Source organism: Stenella coeruleoalba (assembly GCF_951394435.1).
Source record: "Stenella coeruleoalba genome assembly, chromosome: 1".
Classification (NCBI taxonomy): domain Eukaryota; kingdom Metazoa; phylum Chordata; class Mammalia; order Artiodactyla; family Delphinidae; genus Stenella; species Stenella coeruleoalba.
This window is the reverse complement of record NC_137169.1, coordinates 80,751,809-80,766,706: the sequence shown is the minus strand read 5'-3', so window position 1 is coordinate 80,766,706 and position 14,898 is coordinate 80,751,809. Positions and strand designations below refer to the sequence as shown.

Here is a 14,898-nt window from a genome sequence, read left to right as displayed (position 1 = left end):
AAATATACCCAAGGTTTTAACTTACCTTTATTCATTGAAATTGTTGATTATATGAAACTGTACTGTATGTAACAAATTATATATTTTTAATTAACAGGATAATGGCTTCATTAAACTTACTGAGGTATTTGGTTATCAAAGATAATGAAAATGACAATCAAGTAAGTGAATTTTTTGAAAAAAACTATTATTCAAATGCATAAGGAGCGTTTTGTATTTTCTTATCAATACCTACTTAAGCCATAATTAATATTTTACCCAGCTGTAAAGCTCCGACAAGTGCCAACAGTTCTTTCAACTTGAAGTTAATTCCCAGGAGCGCTTACCACCCCACATCCAGCCTTCCCTTTTCTTTTCCTGTTGTACCTCTGCTCTCTTGCTATAAACATTGCTTAACCTTGTTAGGTAGATAAGTTGCAGCTCCTAACTTAACTAACCTTTTGAAACTCAACATATATTTGCATATCTTGTTCATTAACCGCCATCTATTGCTCATGATTTAAGTCTGAGCTATATAAAATAAAATCATCTGATCATTTGATATCCCCTCATCAGAAATGACAAATTGAAGCATTTTCAGCACTAAATCCATTAACAGCACCTTTTGAATAATGTGTAGGCAGTTGAAATTTTTTAAAATAGTGCACCATTAGAGGTATTCAATAAATAGAAAACTATTTGAGGGAGATTTATCATACAGTAAAATTACATTTGCTTTTTATTTTCTCTTTCTACCTACTCTATTCTTTTTTTTTTGGCTGCATTTGGTCTTCGTTGCTGCGCTTGGGCTTTCTCTAATTGCAGAGAGTGGGCAGGCGGGCTTCTCTTGTTGTGGAGCACAGGCTGTAGGTGCTCGGGCTTCAGTAGTTGTGGCTCTCGGGCTCTAGAGTGCAGGCTCAGTAGTTGTGGCGCATGGGCTTAGTTGCTCCGCGGCATGTGGGATCTTCCTGGACCAGGCTTCAAACCAGCGTCCCCTGCATTGGCAGGCCGATTCTTAACCACTGTGCCACCAGGGAAGTCTCTACCTACTTTATTCTAATAGTTGCTTTTTGTGTATGTGTCATCTTATTAACTGTAACTACCTGGATTACATGCGTGGTTAAACTTTTTAGGAAGTAATAAATGAAATGCAAGTAATTGATTTTTATATAAGAATGCCAGAGGGTTTTTTTTTCTTTTTTAATTTAAGTAAATCATAATTTGGGATCAAAAGTTTATGGAAAAAGTAGTAGTTTCCTTCCCTCAAACATAAAGGCAAGTTGAAAGAATTTTACAGCGATCACTGATGTACCCACCACCAAGATTCTACCGTTAACATTTTACTCTGCTTTTATCACTTATCCATCTCTCCACCCTCTATCCATCCATTAGTCTCTTATTTTTTGATGCATTTCAAGGTAAACTGCAAACATCAGCATACTTTACCGTAAATATTTCAGCATGTATTTCATTAAGAAGAGTTAAATATTTGTCTATAGTTTTTCTTTGAGTTAAGTTTACATAAAATGAAATGCCCAAATTTTAATTGTACATTCACTGAGGTTTAATAAATGCTTAGATCTGTTATGCAAATCCTTACCAAATATAGAACATTATTATCATCACAAAAAGTTCCCTTTTATCCTCTCAGTTAATTCTGACGTCATCATTCCACACCCATCCCTAGCCCCTGCCAGTGGCAGCTCTATTCTGGCCAGGTGCTATCATTTATTCTCCCCCCCCCCACCCAGCGGTACTCAGGCCTCTCACTGTTGTGGCCTCCCCCGTTGCGGAGCATAGACTCCAAACATGCAGGCTCAGCGGCCATGGCTCACGGGCCCAGCCTCTCTGCGGCATATGGGATCTTCCCGGACTGGGGCACGAACCCATGTCCCCTGCATCGGCAGGCGGACTCTCAACCACTGCGCCACCAGGGAAGCCCTATCATTTATTCTTCACTATGCTATAAGTGCTCTTTAGTTTTTATTTTTCATAGACAGTGTTAGCACAGGAAGGATCTTTAACTTGCACAAGGGCATATACCTAGTAAGTGGCAGAAATAGCTATGACCCCAGGCAGTGACCAGAACCTTTGAATCACAAACTAAATCCTGACTCCTTTTTTGTGATAAAAAGAGAAAGATAACAAGTAAATTCAGTGGCAGTGGAAGCCCTGAGGCTTCAGGAAGATGTCCTTAGAGTATGGTATGAGTTTTTACTTTCATCAGGATGAGGCCATACCTAGAAATGATCTGATTTGCCTGACAGGACGAAAAAGAACCTTTTTGAATCTTTTTGATTAAGAGTGAGCACAGTGTACTACAGGGGCAGCAAACGGGCCTCTGCCTAGAGAGGGAAGGCAAAGCAGTTTTAGCATTGTGCAATGTCTACTATGATATCCACAGATAATGCCTCACATTTATTTGGCTTGAACATTGTACAGTGAAGAAAAGGATACAACCAGCTTATAAGATTGCTTTCTTATTTAATGGTTTTTAAAATTTTTTCTTAGGGATCAAATATTCCATAGTATTGCCATGCAAGTTACTGTAAGAATTATCATACCAAGGAAATTGGCCAAAAAAATCAGTCCAAGATGGCAACCTAACATCTTTGAGGCAGCTTATTCATCATGGAAGCATTTCTTCCAAGTGCAGTCACAGTAGGTCATGTACATAAATGAGAGGCAAATCTGTCTGCTGTGGTTAATCAAAAAATAAGAGCCTTCTGAGTTTTAGAAATTGTGAGTAAAGGAGAAACAAAATGATACTCTAGTGATGCTGAATTGTGGGTAGTTTTATTCAAAAGGATTCCTACCAGTACCTATTTTTGAGCAGTTAAGTGTGCTGAGGTGGTAGCTAGTCAGATGAAAAGCTGAAAAGCAATCAGAAAGGTGTATAGAAAAATTAAATAAGAACAGGATCATTAAAATACAAAAAATGATTCATAATTGAATAATAATCCACTTCTTTCCCTGCTATATTGGGTTACTGTCAACTGACTTATTCTTTTCATAAATCACTCCCCTCCTTACCTTACTATTTCATGTCTCTTTGCATAAGTTGAAGGCACTTTCTCCCACACTTCAGTTTGACAGAACTTCTTGGACCTTGAACCTCCATCTATCTGTACTGATAAAACCAACTTAATTTTTAGACCCAGTGTTCCCTACTATTTGGTAGGTATCTTTAAGTAAGTGTTAATTGTTTAATTATAGTAATTTTTTCTGATACATAGGCCATAATAATTTATCCCTCACCGTCTGTCCCATCTGCTTATATCCTTTCCTGTCCACCTGCTTACCTATTCTTTTCCTAAATAATTTGTGATTGTAATATGTAGAATGGGAGCAGGGTCAAGGGAAGCAATGTAAGATTGTAAAGGCCAGAAGTATGTATCAGGAATTTAAAAAAATTGAATTATGTAATGTATGCATATATGCTTTTCATTTAGGAAAACACAACAAATATCTGGCATACAAACACATACTTATAGTTCTATATAATCCACATTTTACGTTCTCATTTAAATTGTTTCTTTCTTCAAGATTAAAACATATCCCTTGTGTGTTATTTGCAGATCCAAATGACTTAAGGTTATGCACATTCCTTAATATTACAAGTGATAGAAGTTCTACAATATTACTTCATAAATAAGAAGTGATACACAAATTAGAAAAGGGAAAACTGGGTCTTATTCATTTCCTTCTTTTTATTTCTTCATTATCATGGTTGACTGTGTCCTTTGCAAGGTCCCTGTCTGTTCTGGCAATAAATTTCACTGTGGTATAAAACTGCGTTTTCTCTTTTGTGAGACAGGCTGCAGTGAAATTTGAAATGTATAGTTAAGCTCTAGAACTGAAAAGATCTCAGAACTACTCCACCAGTGAGTTACTTGGGTATAAAATTTTAAAGTAAGCATTTGTGAACATTTCAAATTTTTATCCTTAGTACTATTTTTTAACATCTTGTTACTTTCTAGACACTGAAGATAAAAGAAATGTTAAGATGATTTTCTGGGCTTCCCTGGTGGCGCAGTGGTTGAGAGTCCGCCTGCCGATGCAGGGGACGCGGTTTCGTGCCCGGGTCCGGGAGGATCCCACATGCTGTGGAGCTGCTGGGCCCGTGAGCCATGGCCGCTGAGCCTGTGTGTCCGGAGCCTGTGCTCTGCAATGAGAGGCCCGCGTACCACAAAAAAAAAAAAAAAAAGATGATTTTCTTCGTAGTGTTTGTTTTTTTTTTAAAGATCTAGTAATCTTAATGTAGGAGAGAGAAAATATTCTTATTTCCATAGCTTCTTCACTCCTACATGCTTCTAAAAATATTACTGTTGTTCATCACATGAAAAATTTGTGGAATTATGCTGAACAGAATGTGCACAAATTTTCTTTAGCCTAATTTTGGCACATTTTATTACCTTATTATAAGTTTTAGATTATGGGCTGTGTATTAAATTATTGCCATTAAGAACAACTGAAGTCTTAATAAAGACCTCCTAGTGTTAACACTGTCCAATAGACAGTAGCCACATGTGACTATTTAAATTTTATTTTTTTTAAATGTTTAATTAAAAATTCAGTGCCTCCTTAGCATTGGACAGGGCCATTCTAGATTATTGTTTCTCAGCATATGGTCCTAATCAAAATCAGCTGGGTATCTTATATAATTCGATTTGTAAAAAGTCTTGATACATACTTGTTTAGATTGATTTTTAAAATGCATGAAGACATAATATGTTAATTAAAAAGGAAGTATAAATACAGCACAGATTGAAAAACAGGAAGAAAATTACATGAAAACATACCAGTAAATTTGGAAACGTCAATAAAATAGAATTTGTTAGAAAATATAATCTAACAAAACTGCCACAATCTACTAAGAGAAATCACAAGGTCAGATAATTTTTACCATAATTTCAAGAAACAGATACTCAAGTCTTAAATAAAATGTTCAAAAGACTAGAAAAAGAATAGTTGTGCTTAATGTTATGCATCTGTTTAGTAAGATATAACCTTAATACCAAAACAGACTAGGATAGTATGCTGAAGTAAAGTTACAGGCTCATCTCACTTATGAATATAGATACTAATATTACCAAACCAGATCTAGCAAAAAAAAATTTTTTTTAAGTCATTGGACTAAGTTGGTTTTATTCCAGTAATGTGAGGTAATGTAATTCATAGGTTAAAGTAGAGGAAATACATAGTTACAGGAAAAAAAAAAGCATTTGATACATTCAATACATAATCGTGATAAAAATTCTTAGTCAACCAGAAAATAGTTTTATTTTAATTGCAACAAAAATATGAGATACTTAGGAAAACATGTAAAAATATGTATAAAACTTTTTGAGGAAAATTATAATACTTTATAGAGAGATATAAAAAAATATATAAGTAGAGATTTGAATACGTATGTGGATGGAAAGATTTGATGTCTTAAAGTTGTCAGTTCTCAAATTAATCTAAAAATTCAGTATAATTCAAAACACCCATTAGTTTTTTAAAATGGAATTTGATGATTGATTATAAGTTTCATATGGAACAGTTAAGGGCCGAGCACCTTTGAGGAGCAAGGTGTGTGGACAGGAACTTGCCTTGCCAGATATCATAATTTATTATAAAGCCACAGTAGTTTAGAGTAGTATTGCCATGGGACTGGATAGATTGACTAGTAGAAAACAGTAGAGAATCTAAAAATAGATATCTGTGGAAAATATATATAATAGATATATATGATGCTGCTGCTAATGGTAGCTTACATTTATTAAGAACCATTTGCCAAGTTGTGCTTTAAGCACGTATTAACTCATTTAATCCTCCTGCAAGGTATTACTTTTTAGTATGAGGAAGGTATGAGGAAATTGAGGCATAGTGAGGGTAAGCAGAACTTGCTCAAAGTCACGTAGCTAGTGAAGGAGCCAGTTTTTGCACTTGGGCAATCTCCAAGAGCTAACATTCTTAATTACACCATTGCACTGAACTTCCTGTCTGAAATGGAGATGCCATTACAAATTGGAAGGAAAGAATAGGACTCTTCAATAGATGATGCTGGGTAATTTGTCATATGTATGGGGAAGGGGGGGTTAGATGCCTATTTCACATATACAAAACAAAATTCCAAACAGATTAAAGACTTAACATTGAAAATGGACTTAGAAATTTTTAGAACACATTATAAGAGAAGATCTGTGTGACCTAAGGGTTTCTTAAGTAAAAAAGCACTAACCACAAAAAAGTAGATTGATAATAACATTGAAACTAAAACCTATTCAAGAAAAGAAAATGTGTACAAATTGAAAAAGCCACAAAAAGAGAAAAAAAATGTCTTCCTTTCTCCATCCAATAGTTAGTATCAAAAAAATAACTACAAAGCAAGAAGAAAAAGACCACAAATCAGCAAAATAGGTAAAGGATACACACATTGTAAGGCAGCTCACAGAAGAGGAAACCCAAATGGCCAATAACCACAAGACAAGATTCCCAGTATCACTAGTGTTTATGGAAGTGTAACTTAAAACTGCAGTAAGATACCACTGCACACCCATCAAAATGGCGAATGTTAAAAAAGGTGGGTAGCATAGGTTAGGATCCAGCACAGTGATGAAACAAAGCGGATAATCCTTTTTGGGCAATTTGGCATTATCCAGTGGAGTTGAAGAATAAATACTCTTAACTCAGCAACTTCTCTCCTAAGCTATATAATTAGAGCAGTGTTCTTCAAATTGCTGGTCATAACCAAGCATATTAGAGTCATTAAATCAATTTAGTGGTTCAGACTGGCAATTTTTACAAAATGAAATAGAATATAATTGAAACATCAGGTTGCTTGCACAGATTCTTAGTAAGAGTTATGGTTATTGCAGCAAATTTTGTGGTCAATTGCAATGAACGGTGTTTGAAAGTGGAGGGGATATGACAGATTGGCTAGGAATAAGATGCATGTTGCTTACCAATATCTCTTATGATGTATTTAGTGGTCAGTTAGCAGAAAGGCTATGCTACTGTACAGTTTAACTTTATAGTAACAGTATGTAGTTAATTGGGAAATAAATTGTACCTGCTGTCAGTAAAATTGTGAAGTTTTACAAGCAAATTATTTTAATCTGTATTTTCAGAATGAACTTTTATTGAGGGAGATATATTTTTTTCAAATTCATGACAATAACAAAAATAAGTGAAAAATACAGAAACATGTTCAACATTCAACTGTATCTGAAACTAAAGAGTGACAAAATTCAAAAAAGTATTGACTCTATAATTAGTAAACTTAGCCTTAATTTGAGCCACATTCTAAAAAGAAAGAAAATGAATGTAAGACTTTAAAGCTAAGACTATTTAAGATAGTTTCATCAAAAGTAAATACCCAATGAAAATGATAGTCTAATTTTTCTTGCAAATGAAAGCATAAAACCTTCAAAATTAGAGACAGCTAGAAACAACATGCTGAACTTGTGAATGAGGCCCCCTAATGTTTTGAAAGATGAAAAGTTACCAACATTCTTTTAGTCTCTGTAGAGGTAGAAAAGAAACCTTATTATCAGTGTATATAATTGCGTGTTATTTGGCAAATGAGAAAATGGCTCATTTGGACCTGGAAAGATTATTTTCCCAGCATATACAGTGTTTGTGTCTATTTATTTATTTAGAAGTATGTTTTAATGGTAATGTGATGTTTTATCAAATCTGTATTGCAAAACATGTATGCAAAGGTTATGATGCTTCTTGATGAGACTTATTATAAATTGTGCAACACTTAAATTGATAGCTGGTATTTGCAAAACAATATGATGTTGTATTGTTTCAGCTCAACCTTACACACACCTAAAGATTACCTACATTTACTGAATTGGAAACACACTGTGGGTCATTAAAACTTAAAGCAGAAAATTTTTTACAGGAATGACAAGTAACAGAACTATGGGCAATTATCTTTTTAAATTGTCAGAAGCACTACCAAAGTTGTTTGAAGTCAGTGTATTTTTTTTTGGAAAGCTTTGGTATCCAAGGAAATCCCTCTGGATATTATAAATATCTTGTAAAAGTGGTGAAAATTGTTAATTTTAAAGGTTCACTGATTAACCAAACTCTTGAAACTTTTTTCAGTGATTAGAGCTAAGCATGACCATTGTATCATATCAAAATTCATTTATTGTTCCTATGGAAAGTTCTAAGTAGGGCATAAGAACTCAGGAATAATATTCATGTTTTTCTAGTTGGAAAGCAATCTTATGTGGCAGATATTTTCAAAGATAATATTGAGTGGCAAAATTGACATGTGTCTGATTTCCTGGCATGCCTAAGAAATGAAATCTGAAACCGCAGGAAGACATGATTATATATTTCAGTATGTTAAACTTATCTGTCGGTTGTAGAAGACATTACTGTTATAGAAGGAAGGCTTAAATGTAATTGCTTTAACTAATATATGTTTCTGACATTACTGAATAGAATTTATTAATGAATTCAGTCTGAATATAAAATTAGATTTATTGTTACATCTCATTTCTCTGTTGTAAACTTTTAATCATTACTTTCTAAAGGAGAAATTTAAAACATTCAAGAAAAATGTTTGATAAAAGATACATTTCCTTTTAAAAATCCTGAATCAGTAGTTAGGTTAAACCTGTTGGCTGAAGAAAATTAATTAGTGAAGCTTAGTTATTCATTTACACCAAAGAATGAATATAAGACATTAAATTTATCATTTTGGGAATAAGATTTCAAATAATTTCTATTACTAAGTAGGAGTGAAAGAAAATTTTTTCAACTTTGACCAACTTCTTTTTAAAGGAAACTTTTTCCTGTATTCTGGATATAAGTCCTTTATTAGGTTTGGTTTTTGTAAATATTTTCTTCCAGTCTGTGGCTTGTATTTTCATTATCTTAATAGAATTTTTCAAAGAGCAGAAATTTTAAATTCTGATGAAGTCCAGCGTATCAGTTTTGTTCTTTTAAATGATTTATGCTTTTTTGGGTTCTAAGAAATCTTTGCTTAACCTAAGGTCACAAATTTTCTAATAGAAGTTTTATAGTTTTAGATTTTATATTTATGTTTATGATCCACTTCAAGTAAATTTTTTATATGGTGAAGAAGTATGGGTTAAGGTTTTGTTTCAACTCCAGCTCTATTTGTTGAAAAGGCTATACTTAACTTGAATTGTCTTGGCACCTTTGTCAAAAATCAGTTGATCATATAAGTGTGGGTATATACTTTTGTATTCTGTTCTGTTCCATTGACCTATGTCTCTTCTTTCACTAGTACCACACTATCTTAATTACTGTAGCTTTATAGTAAGTCTTACACTCAAGTAGTGTGAGTCTACCAACTTCTTTCTTTAAAAAAATTTTTGGCTGTTCTAGATCCTTTGCTTCTCCATATGAATTTTAGAATAATTTTGTCAGTTTTACCTGTAGAGGAAAAACATTCCAGTGTTTCTGCTCTACTCTCAGTACTTCACTTCATTTTTTACACTTCTGGTCACCAAATGTGTAGTGATTTTCCCATAGCGAGCAATTTTTTTTGACACCAAGTAGATGTCCTACAATTCAGTCCCCTTCTGACACTCTACCTGGAGATAGCATCAGATTACACAGGCTAAGGGCTCAGTCCCACAACATTATCCCCCTTCCGTTACCAATCATAAGTCCAGGTATTGATCTGTGCTGCTGACAGACTGGCTGTCAGTCAGAGGTTCCCACGACCCCTTCCTCAGGTTCGATTAATTTGCTAAAGCTGTTCACAGAACTTCAAGAAAACATTTTACTTACTAGATTACCAGTTTATTATAGAAGGATGTAATTCAGGAATAGCCAGATGGAAGAGATGCATAAGGCAAGGTATGAGGGAAGGAGCGCTGAGTTTTCATGCCCTCTCCTAAACTACTGTCCCAGCACCTCTACGTGTTCACCAACCCAGAAGCTCTCTGAACCCCATCCTTCTGAGTTTTTATGGAGGCTTCATTACATAGGCATGATTCATTAATTCACTGGCCATTGGTGATTGAGCTCAGTCTCCAGCCCCTCTCTCCTACCAGGAGTTTGTGGTGAGAGGAGCTGAAAGTTGGAACCCTTTAATCACGTGGTTGATTCCTCTGGCAACCAGCCCCCATTCTTATTAGGGGCTTTCCAAAAGTCATATTCATGGCTGAAAGGGCTTGTTATAAATAACAAAAGACAGTTTTACTGTTCTTAGGAAATTCAAGAGTTTTAGGAGCTCTTTGCCAGGAACAGGATGGAGACCAAATACAGTATATATTTATTATAAATCACAATATCACTGTACTATAAAGAGTTACACAGTAGTGATTCCATTTATATGACATTCTGGAAAAGGCAAAAATTATATAAACAAAAATCAGACCAGTGATTCTCTGGGGGTGGGGGAAGAAAACTGACTACAAAGGGGCACAAGGGAACTTCTGGGGTCATGAAACTATAGTGGTGGTGGTTATACAACTATATATCTTTGTCAAAACTCAGAACTGTACAGCTAAAAAATGTTTATTTTACTGTATGTAAATGATACCTTAATACACCAGACATTAAAAAATAATATATAAAAAGGAAAGGACCAGGCTATATTTGATGTTATAAATAGAAAGGACATTCTGTGAAACTTTTGTTTCAACTATATAAATAAATGTGAGTTGTGATGTAAATTATATTTCTTACTGTGGGCCATGGTAAAAATATTTTGAAAAACGCTACCCTAGAAAAACTTTTATTCCATGTGAATAGGAAAACGTATGCAGCAATTTCAGGGAGCATTGTTTGAAGTACTAAAAAAACTAGTAACAGGATAAAAGGTATAGTATAATGGGATGCCTATATACTAATTAAAATGAAAGGATTAGAGCTATAACATAAATAACCCTCAAAAACAGGATTGAACAAAAGGGAGCTAACGCAGGATATGTACACTGTGATATCATTTGTATAAGTTTTAAACATGAAAAACTGTGATATATTGTATAAATTAAGAATACTAAAACCTCAAGTTTTAGAAAATGTTACATAGCTTAGTTAATGGCTTTCTCTTGGATAAAGAGGGCTTCAACCATATCTGATGTATTTTGTAAAGTAAATATGGTAGGATGTTTACATTTGACAAAGCTAGGTGTGAGTAAAAAGGTGTTTTCTCTATATTCTTTATGTCTGAATGTGTTTTAATCTGTAGAGGGTCATCAGTAACCTCTGTAGCCTTGAAAGCCATCCGTGATATTGGCCAGTAGTAGTGGGTTCTACTTTTAAGCTTAGAGGTAAAGGGAAACAACGTTTAAAAAAGTGGGGGCGGGATAGAGAAAGGTAAAGAAAATGCTGGAGAGAGAGGGAGGAACATAAGAGAAATGAGAGCAGTCGGTGCGCGTGGTAGAGTAACATACTTGACATCCTGTGTGACTACTGGTTGAAGTTTCTGCTGTACTAATGCGTAACCCACGTTTCCATGTGAGGACAAGAAAACTTACAATTTCAATGGAAGTTTAAAAACATTAAAAAATGTTTTTTAAAGTATACAATTAAAACAGTTCATTGTTTAAAAATCAGGATAAATAAGCAAAAAGTAATAATCAAAATCTCACCATTTATTTTTGACATTATAGTGTATGCCCTTTTAGGCTTTATACCAGCAAATCTGTACATACTTCTTTTTTAAAAAAGATCATATTATATGAGTCATGCTGTAACCTTTTTTCCACTCACCAATATGTATTGAAGAACACTATTTTAACGGCTGTGTAGTTTTCCATTGTGTGGATATACAATTTACCCTGCTCCTGTTGTGAAAAATTGTCATTACTTACAACTTTTCACTACTTAAACATATTTTTATAAACATCTCTTCAGTGGAATCATTATAACATACATATTTAATTCTTCCCCAGATTAAGTTCATAGATTCTGAGTGAAAAAGTATGCATATTTTTGAGGTTTTGGATTCTTGATAGTTCCTCTCAAGAACTCCACTTTTCCTAGCAATGTAGGAATAATGAGAAAGGACAGATTTAAATTAAAAGGATATATGTGACAGTGAAATTATAAATTATTCAACACAGACATGTGTAGATTTTATTTTGGAGGGCTATATGTGTTAAATGTTATATACTACCTGGATCAAAATAAGTTCATTACAAAATAGATTTTCATGTGATCCAGTTCTAGTTAAGGATAACTGGATTCCTAAGTTTCCCTTTTTTGCCTAAGGTACTTTCCTTTGTAATAAGTACCTGGAAACTTAGCAATACCAATGAATTTTCTTTGTCTTCCTTCTTTTCTTTTTTTTTAAAAATTAAGACTTTATGATTCCCTTCCTGTAGTACTATAGGAGGAAATGCTCTTGGAATAAAAACCTCTAATACAAATGACAAAATAACCCTAAGCTGTCCTAGGTAGGTAAAATCTCCATGTATATTGGTCCCCAAGAAAGTCTGTATCAGCTTTGTGTTAGAAAAGTTTCCATCAATAGAGAAGAAGAATCCCCTGGAACTAGATATGTGACAGGAATATCATTTGAAAGATAAAGAGTTGAAGGGACTTATAAGGTACAGTCATTGTGGGGATGGTTTATAAAAATAAAGAGAGATGTCTCAGACCGTGTGGATTATTTTCAAATAATTTTCTCATGGATAAAACTTCTAAGTTGCAGATCTCAAAACCAGGAGCTATCCAAATGGCACAGTAATGAGTGTATGAACAAGTTCATTTTTGTTTTGACTGGTATTTAGATAAAATAACTAGATGTAGTAATGAATGTATTATTAAACAGTCAACTCTACCTTGAAAGGCAAGGATCATGTCTTACTCATTTCTGTTTCTCCAACTGTCAGCACATGTTTAATACTAGTAGGCAATCAATACATCTTGAACCAAATAACTAATTGTTTCATTAATTCTTCCAAACAGACTGGATTATGGACAGAACTCGAAAAGATTGAGAATAATTTCTTAAAGCCACTCCATACAGGTCTTAATATGTCAAAAGCACATTATGAAGCAGAAATTAAAAATAGCCAAGGTTGGTAATGTGAAGTTTCATTTTCAGTTAGGTCTAAAAATTAGTCATATTTTTTTGAACTGTCATTTATATTCAAAATAAAGAACTTTATCTTGTACTTGTCTAACTTAGAGCAAACAGGGAACTGTGATAGCTAAGTCATTTTATTTATAATTAAAATGTTTCTTGGCAAATCTGTATGCCAGTTAACACTGAAATTGGGTTAACAAAGATTTGAACCAAACTGAAGCATATTCTGGTTTCAAACCTCAAGGTCTGATTAAGAATCTAATTGTATCACAAGTATTTCTGTTTGGATGTCATTGTACTTCCTTTAGTATTGTGGGGTCCATCCCCCACTTCACCCTCTACTCAGTACAAATTATGAAAAAGAATCTTAGATCCGGAATTACTTTTTAAAGTCAGCAATTCTATTATAATAATCTTGTGGTCTTTTCCATTTCACTATGGTGGTATTTCTGTAGGCATTACTAAAAATTTTGTCATTTTTAGTGTGACAGGTATATTTCTGATTTTATATTGAAGAAAAAAGTTTTAAAATTTTCATTCATCTTGTACATGCCAAAATACTATTCACCTAAACATTTATTCACATGTTGCAGAATTTTAATATTTTTGTTTGTTCATAGCTTGATTTTAGCATATCCTGAGCTATTAAACACTAAGGCTTAATTTACGCAAATAACTGGCATTTTTTAAGTTAGTAAATGATTAAAGTAGCTTATAAATTTATTATTGAAATCTGAGAGTTTTTTTTAATGATTAACTGTGACACGATTTTTTTTTTCTCTTACAGAAGTCCAGAAGTCTAAAGATCTTTGTTCTATAACTGTAGGTAGAGAAGAGATCCCGAATATGCCTCCTGAAATGCAGCTTAAGGTAGATACGAAATTTTCCTAAGCTACATACAGCTGAAGTCTTTTCTTTTTGCTTTGTTTTGCTTTAAAGGCAGCCTTAATAACACTAATTTTTCTTGGTATTGCAGGTCCTACATTCAGCTCTTTTCACATTTGATTTGATTGAAAGTGTTCTGGCTCGAGTAGAAGAACTCATTGAAATAAAAACAAAGTCTACCTCTGAGGAAAATATGGGATAAAGTGAAAGCTCCATCCCCTAAATAAAAACTAGAAATATACTATATTTTATTTTCCATTATGTTTATTTAATACCTTTATAAAAGCTTTTCTGTAAAACACACTGATAGAAAATAAATGTAGCTTTTCTCATTTATCCGTTTCAGCAATGACACATTATGGATCAGTAGTAGTGTTTGGTTTTAAAAAGATATCTACATGGTAAATAATGCCCATGTGTATTTTAAATACTACTATTGAAAATCCAATACAAATCAATAATTTTATATTATGACTTCATAAAATGTACTGGAATTGCCTTTATTCATTCATACAGTTGTAGTGAGTTTATAAAAATACTGATACACTTTGTGTTCCAGTTAGATGCTGTGTTACATTTTAGAACTCCTAGTATCAAACAACTGGCTATCACACCACTAAGAGCTAAGAGAGCTTAGAGAGAAATTTTGAGTTTGGACCAGCTGACTACTTCTCTTAATTTCCTTCTTTTTCCCTGCCTCAGGAGTCTTAGGGTGCAGAGTCCTATCAATCACCAGCTCTCCAGCAGTAGTTACAATGTGAAAGCATCTGTGAAGATTAATTTTAGAAATACTGGCTGGCTTGTATTATAAAAAAGTATATATGACTTTTCCTTTAACCTAAGGGGCTAATTAGAAAATGCTGTATATTTATTTGCAATTAAATATTTGTTCATCCAACTTAATTTGTATCATTAAGAAACTGCATCTGAGTTTTACAATATATGTACCAATTTTTTCTGAACTTTTTTTTTATATACCTCATTTTTTATTGCATTTTGCAGATACTGCATTT

The 14,898-nt window shown here is 33.6% G+C and overlaps 1 protein-coding gene across 1 annotated transcript in view; it reads left to right on the top strand.

Moving 5' to 3' along the window:
- GLMN (glomulin, FKBP associated protein) overlaps positions 1-14,805 on the top strand; it is a 42,575-nt gene extending 27,770 nt beyond the window's left edge. The window contains exons 16-19 of the mRNA XM_079904401.1: positions 98-161; positions 12,880-12,991; positions 13,788-13,870; positions 13,977-14,805. Coding sequence (XP_079760527.1) covers positions 98-161; positions 12,880-12,991; positions 13,788-13,870; positions 13,977-14,087 — 370 coding nt within the window. The 3' untranslated portion in view covers positions 14,088-14,805. The remainder of the gene's footprint in view (positions 1-97; positions 162-12,879; positions 12,992-13,787; positions 13,871-13,976) is intronic.
- The last annotated feature ends 93 nt before the right edge of the window (positions 14,806-14,898 follow it).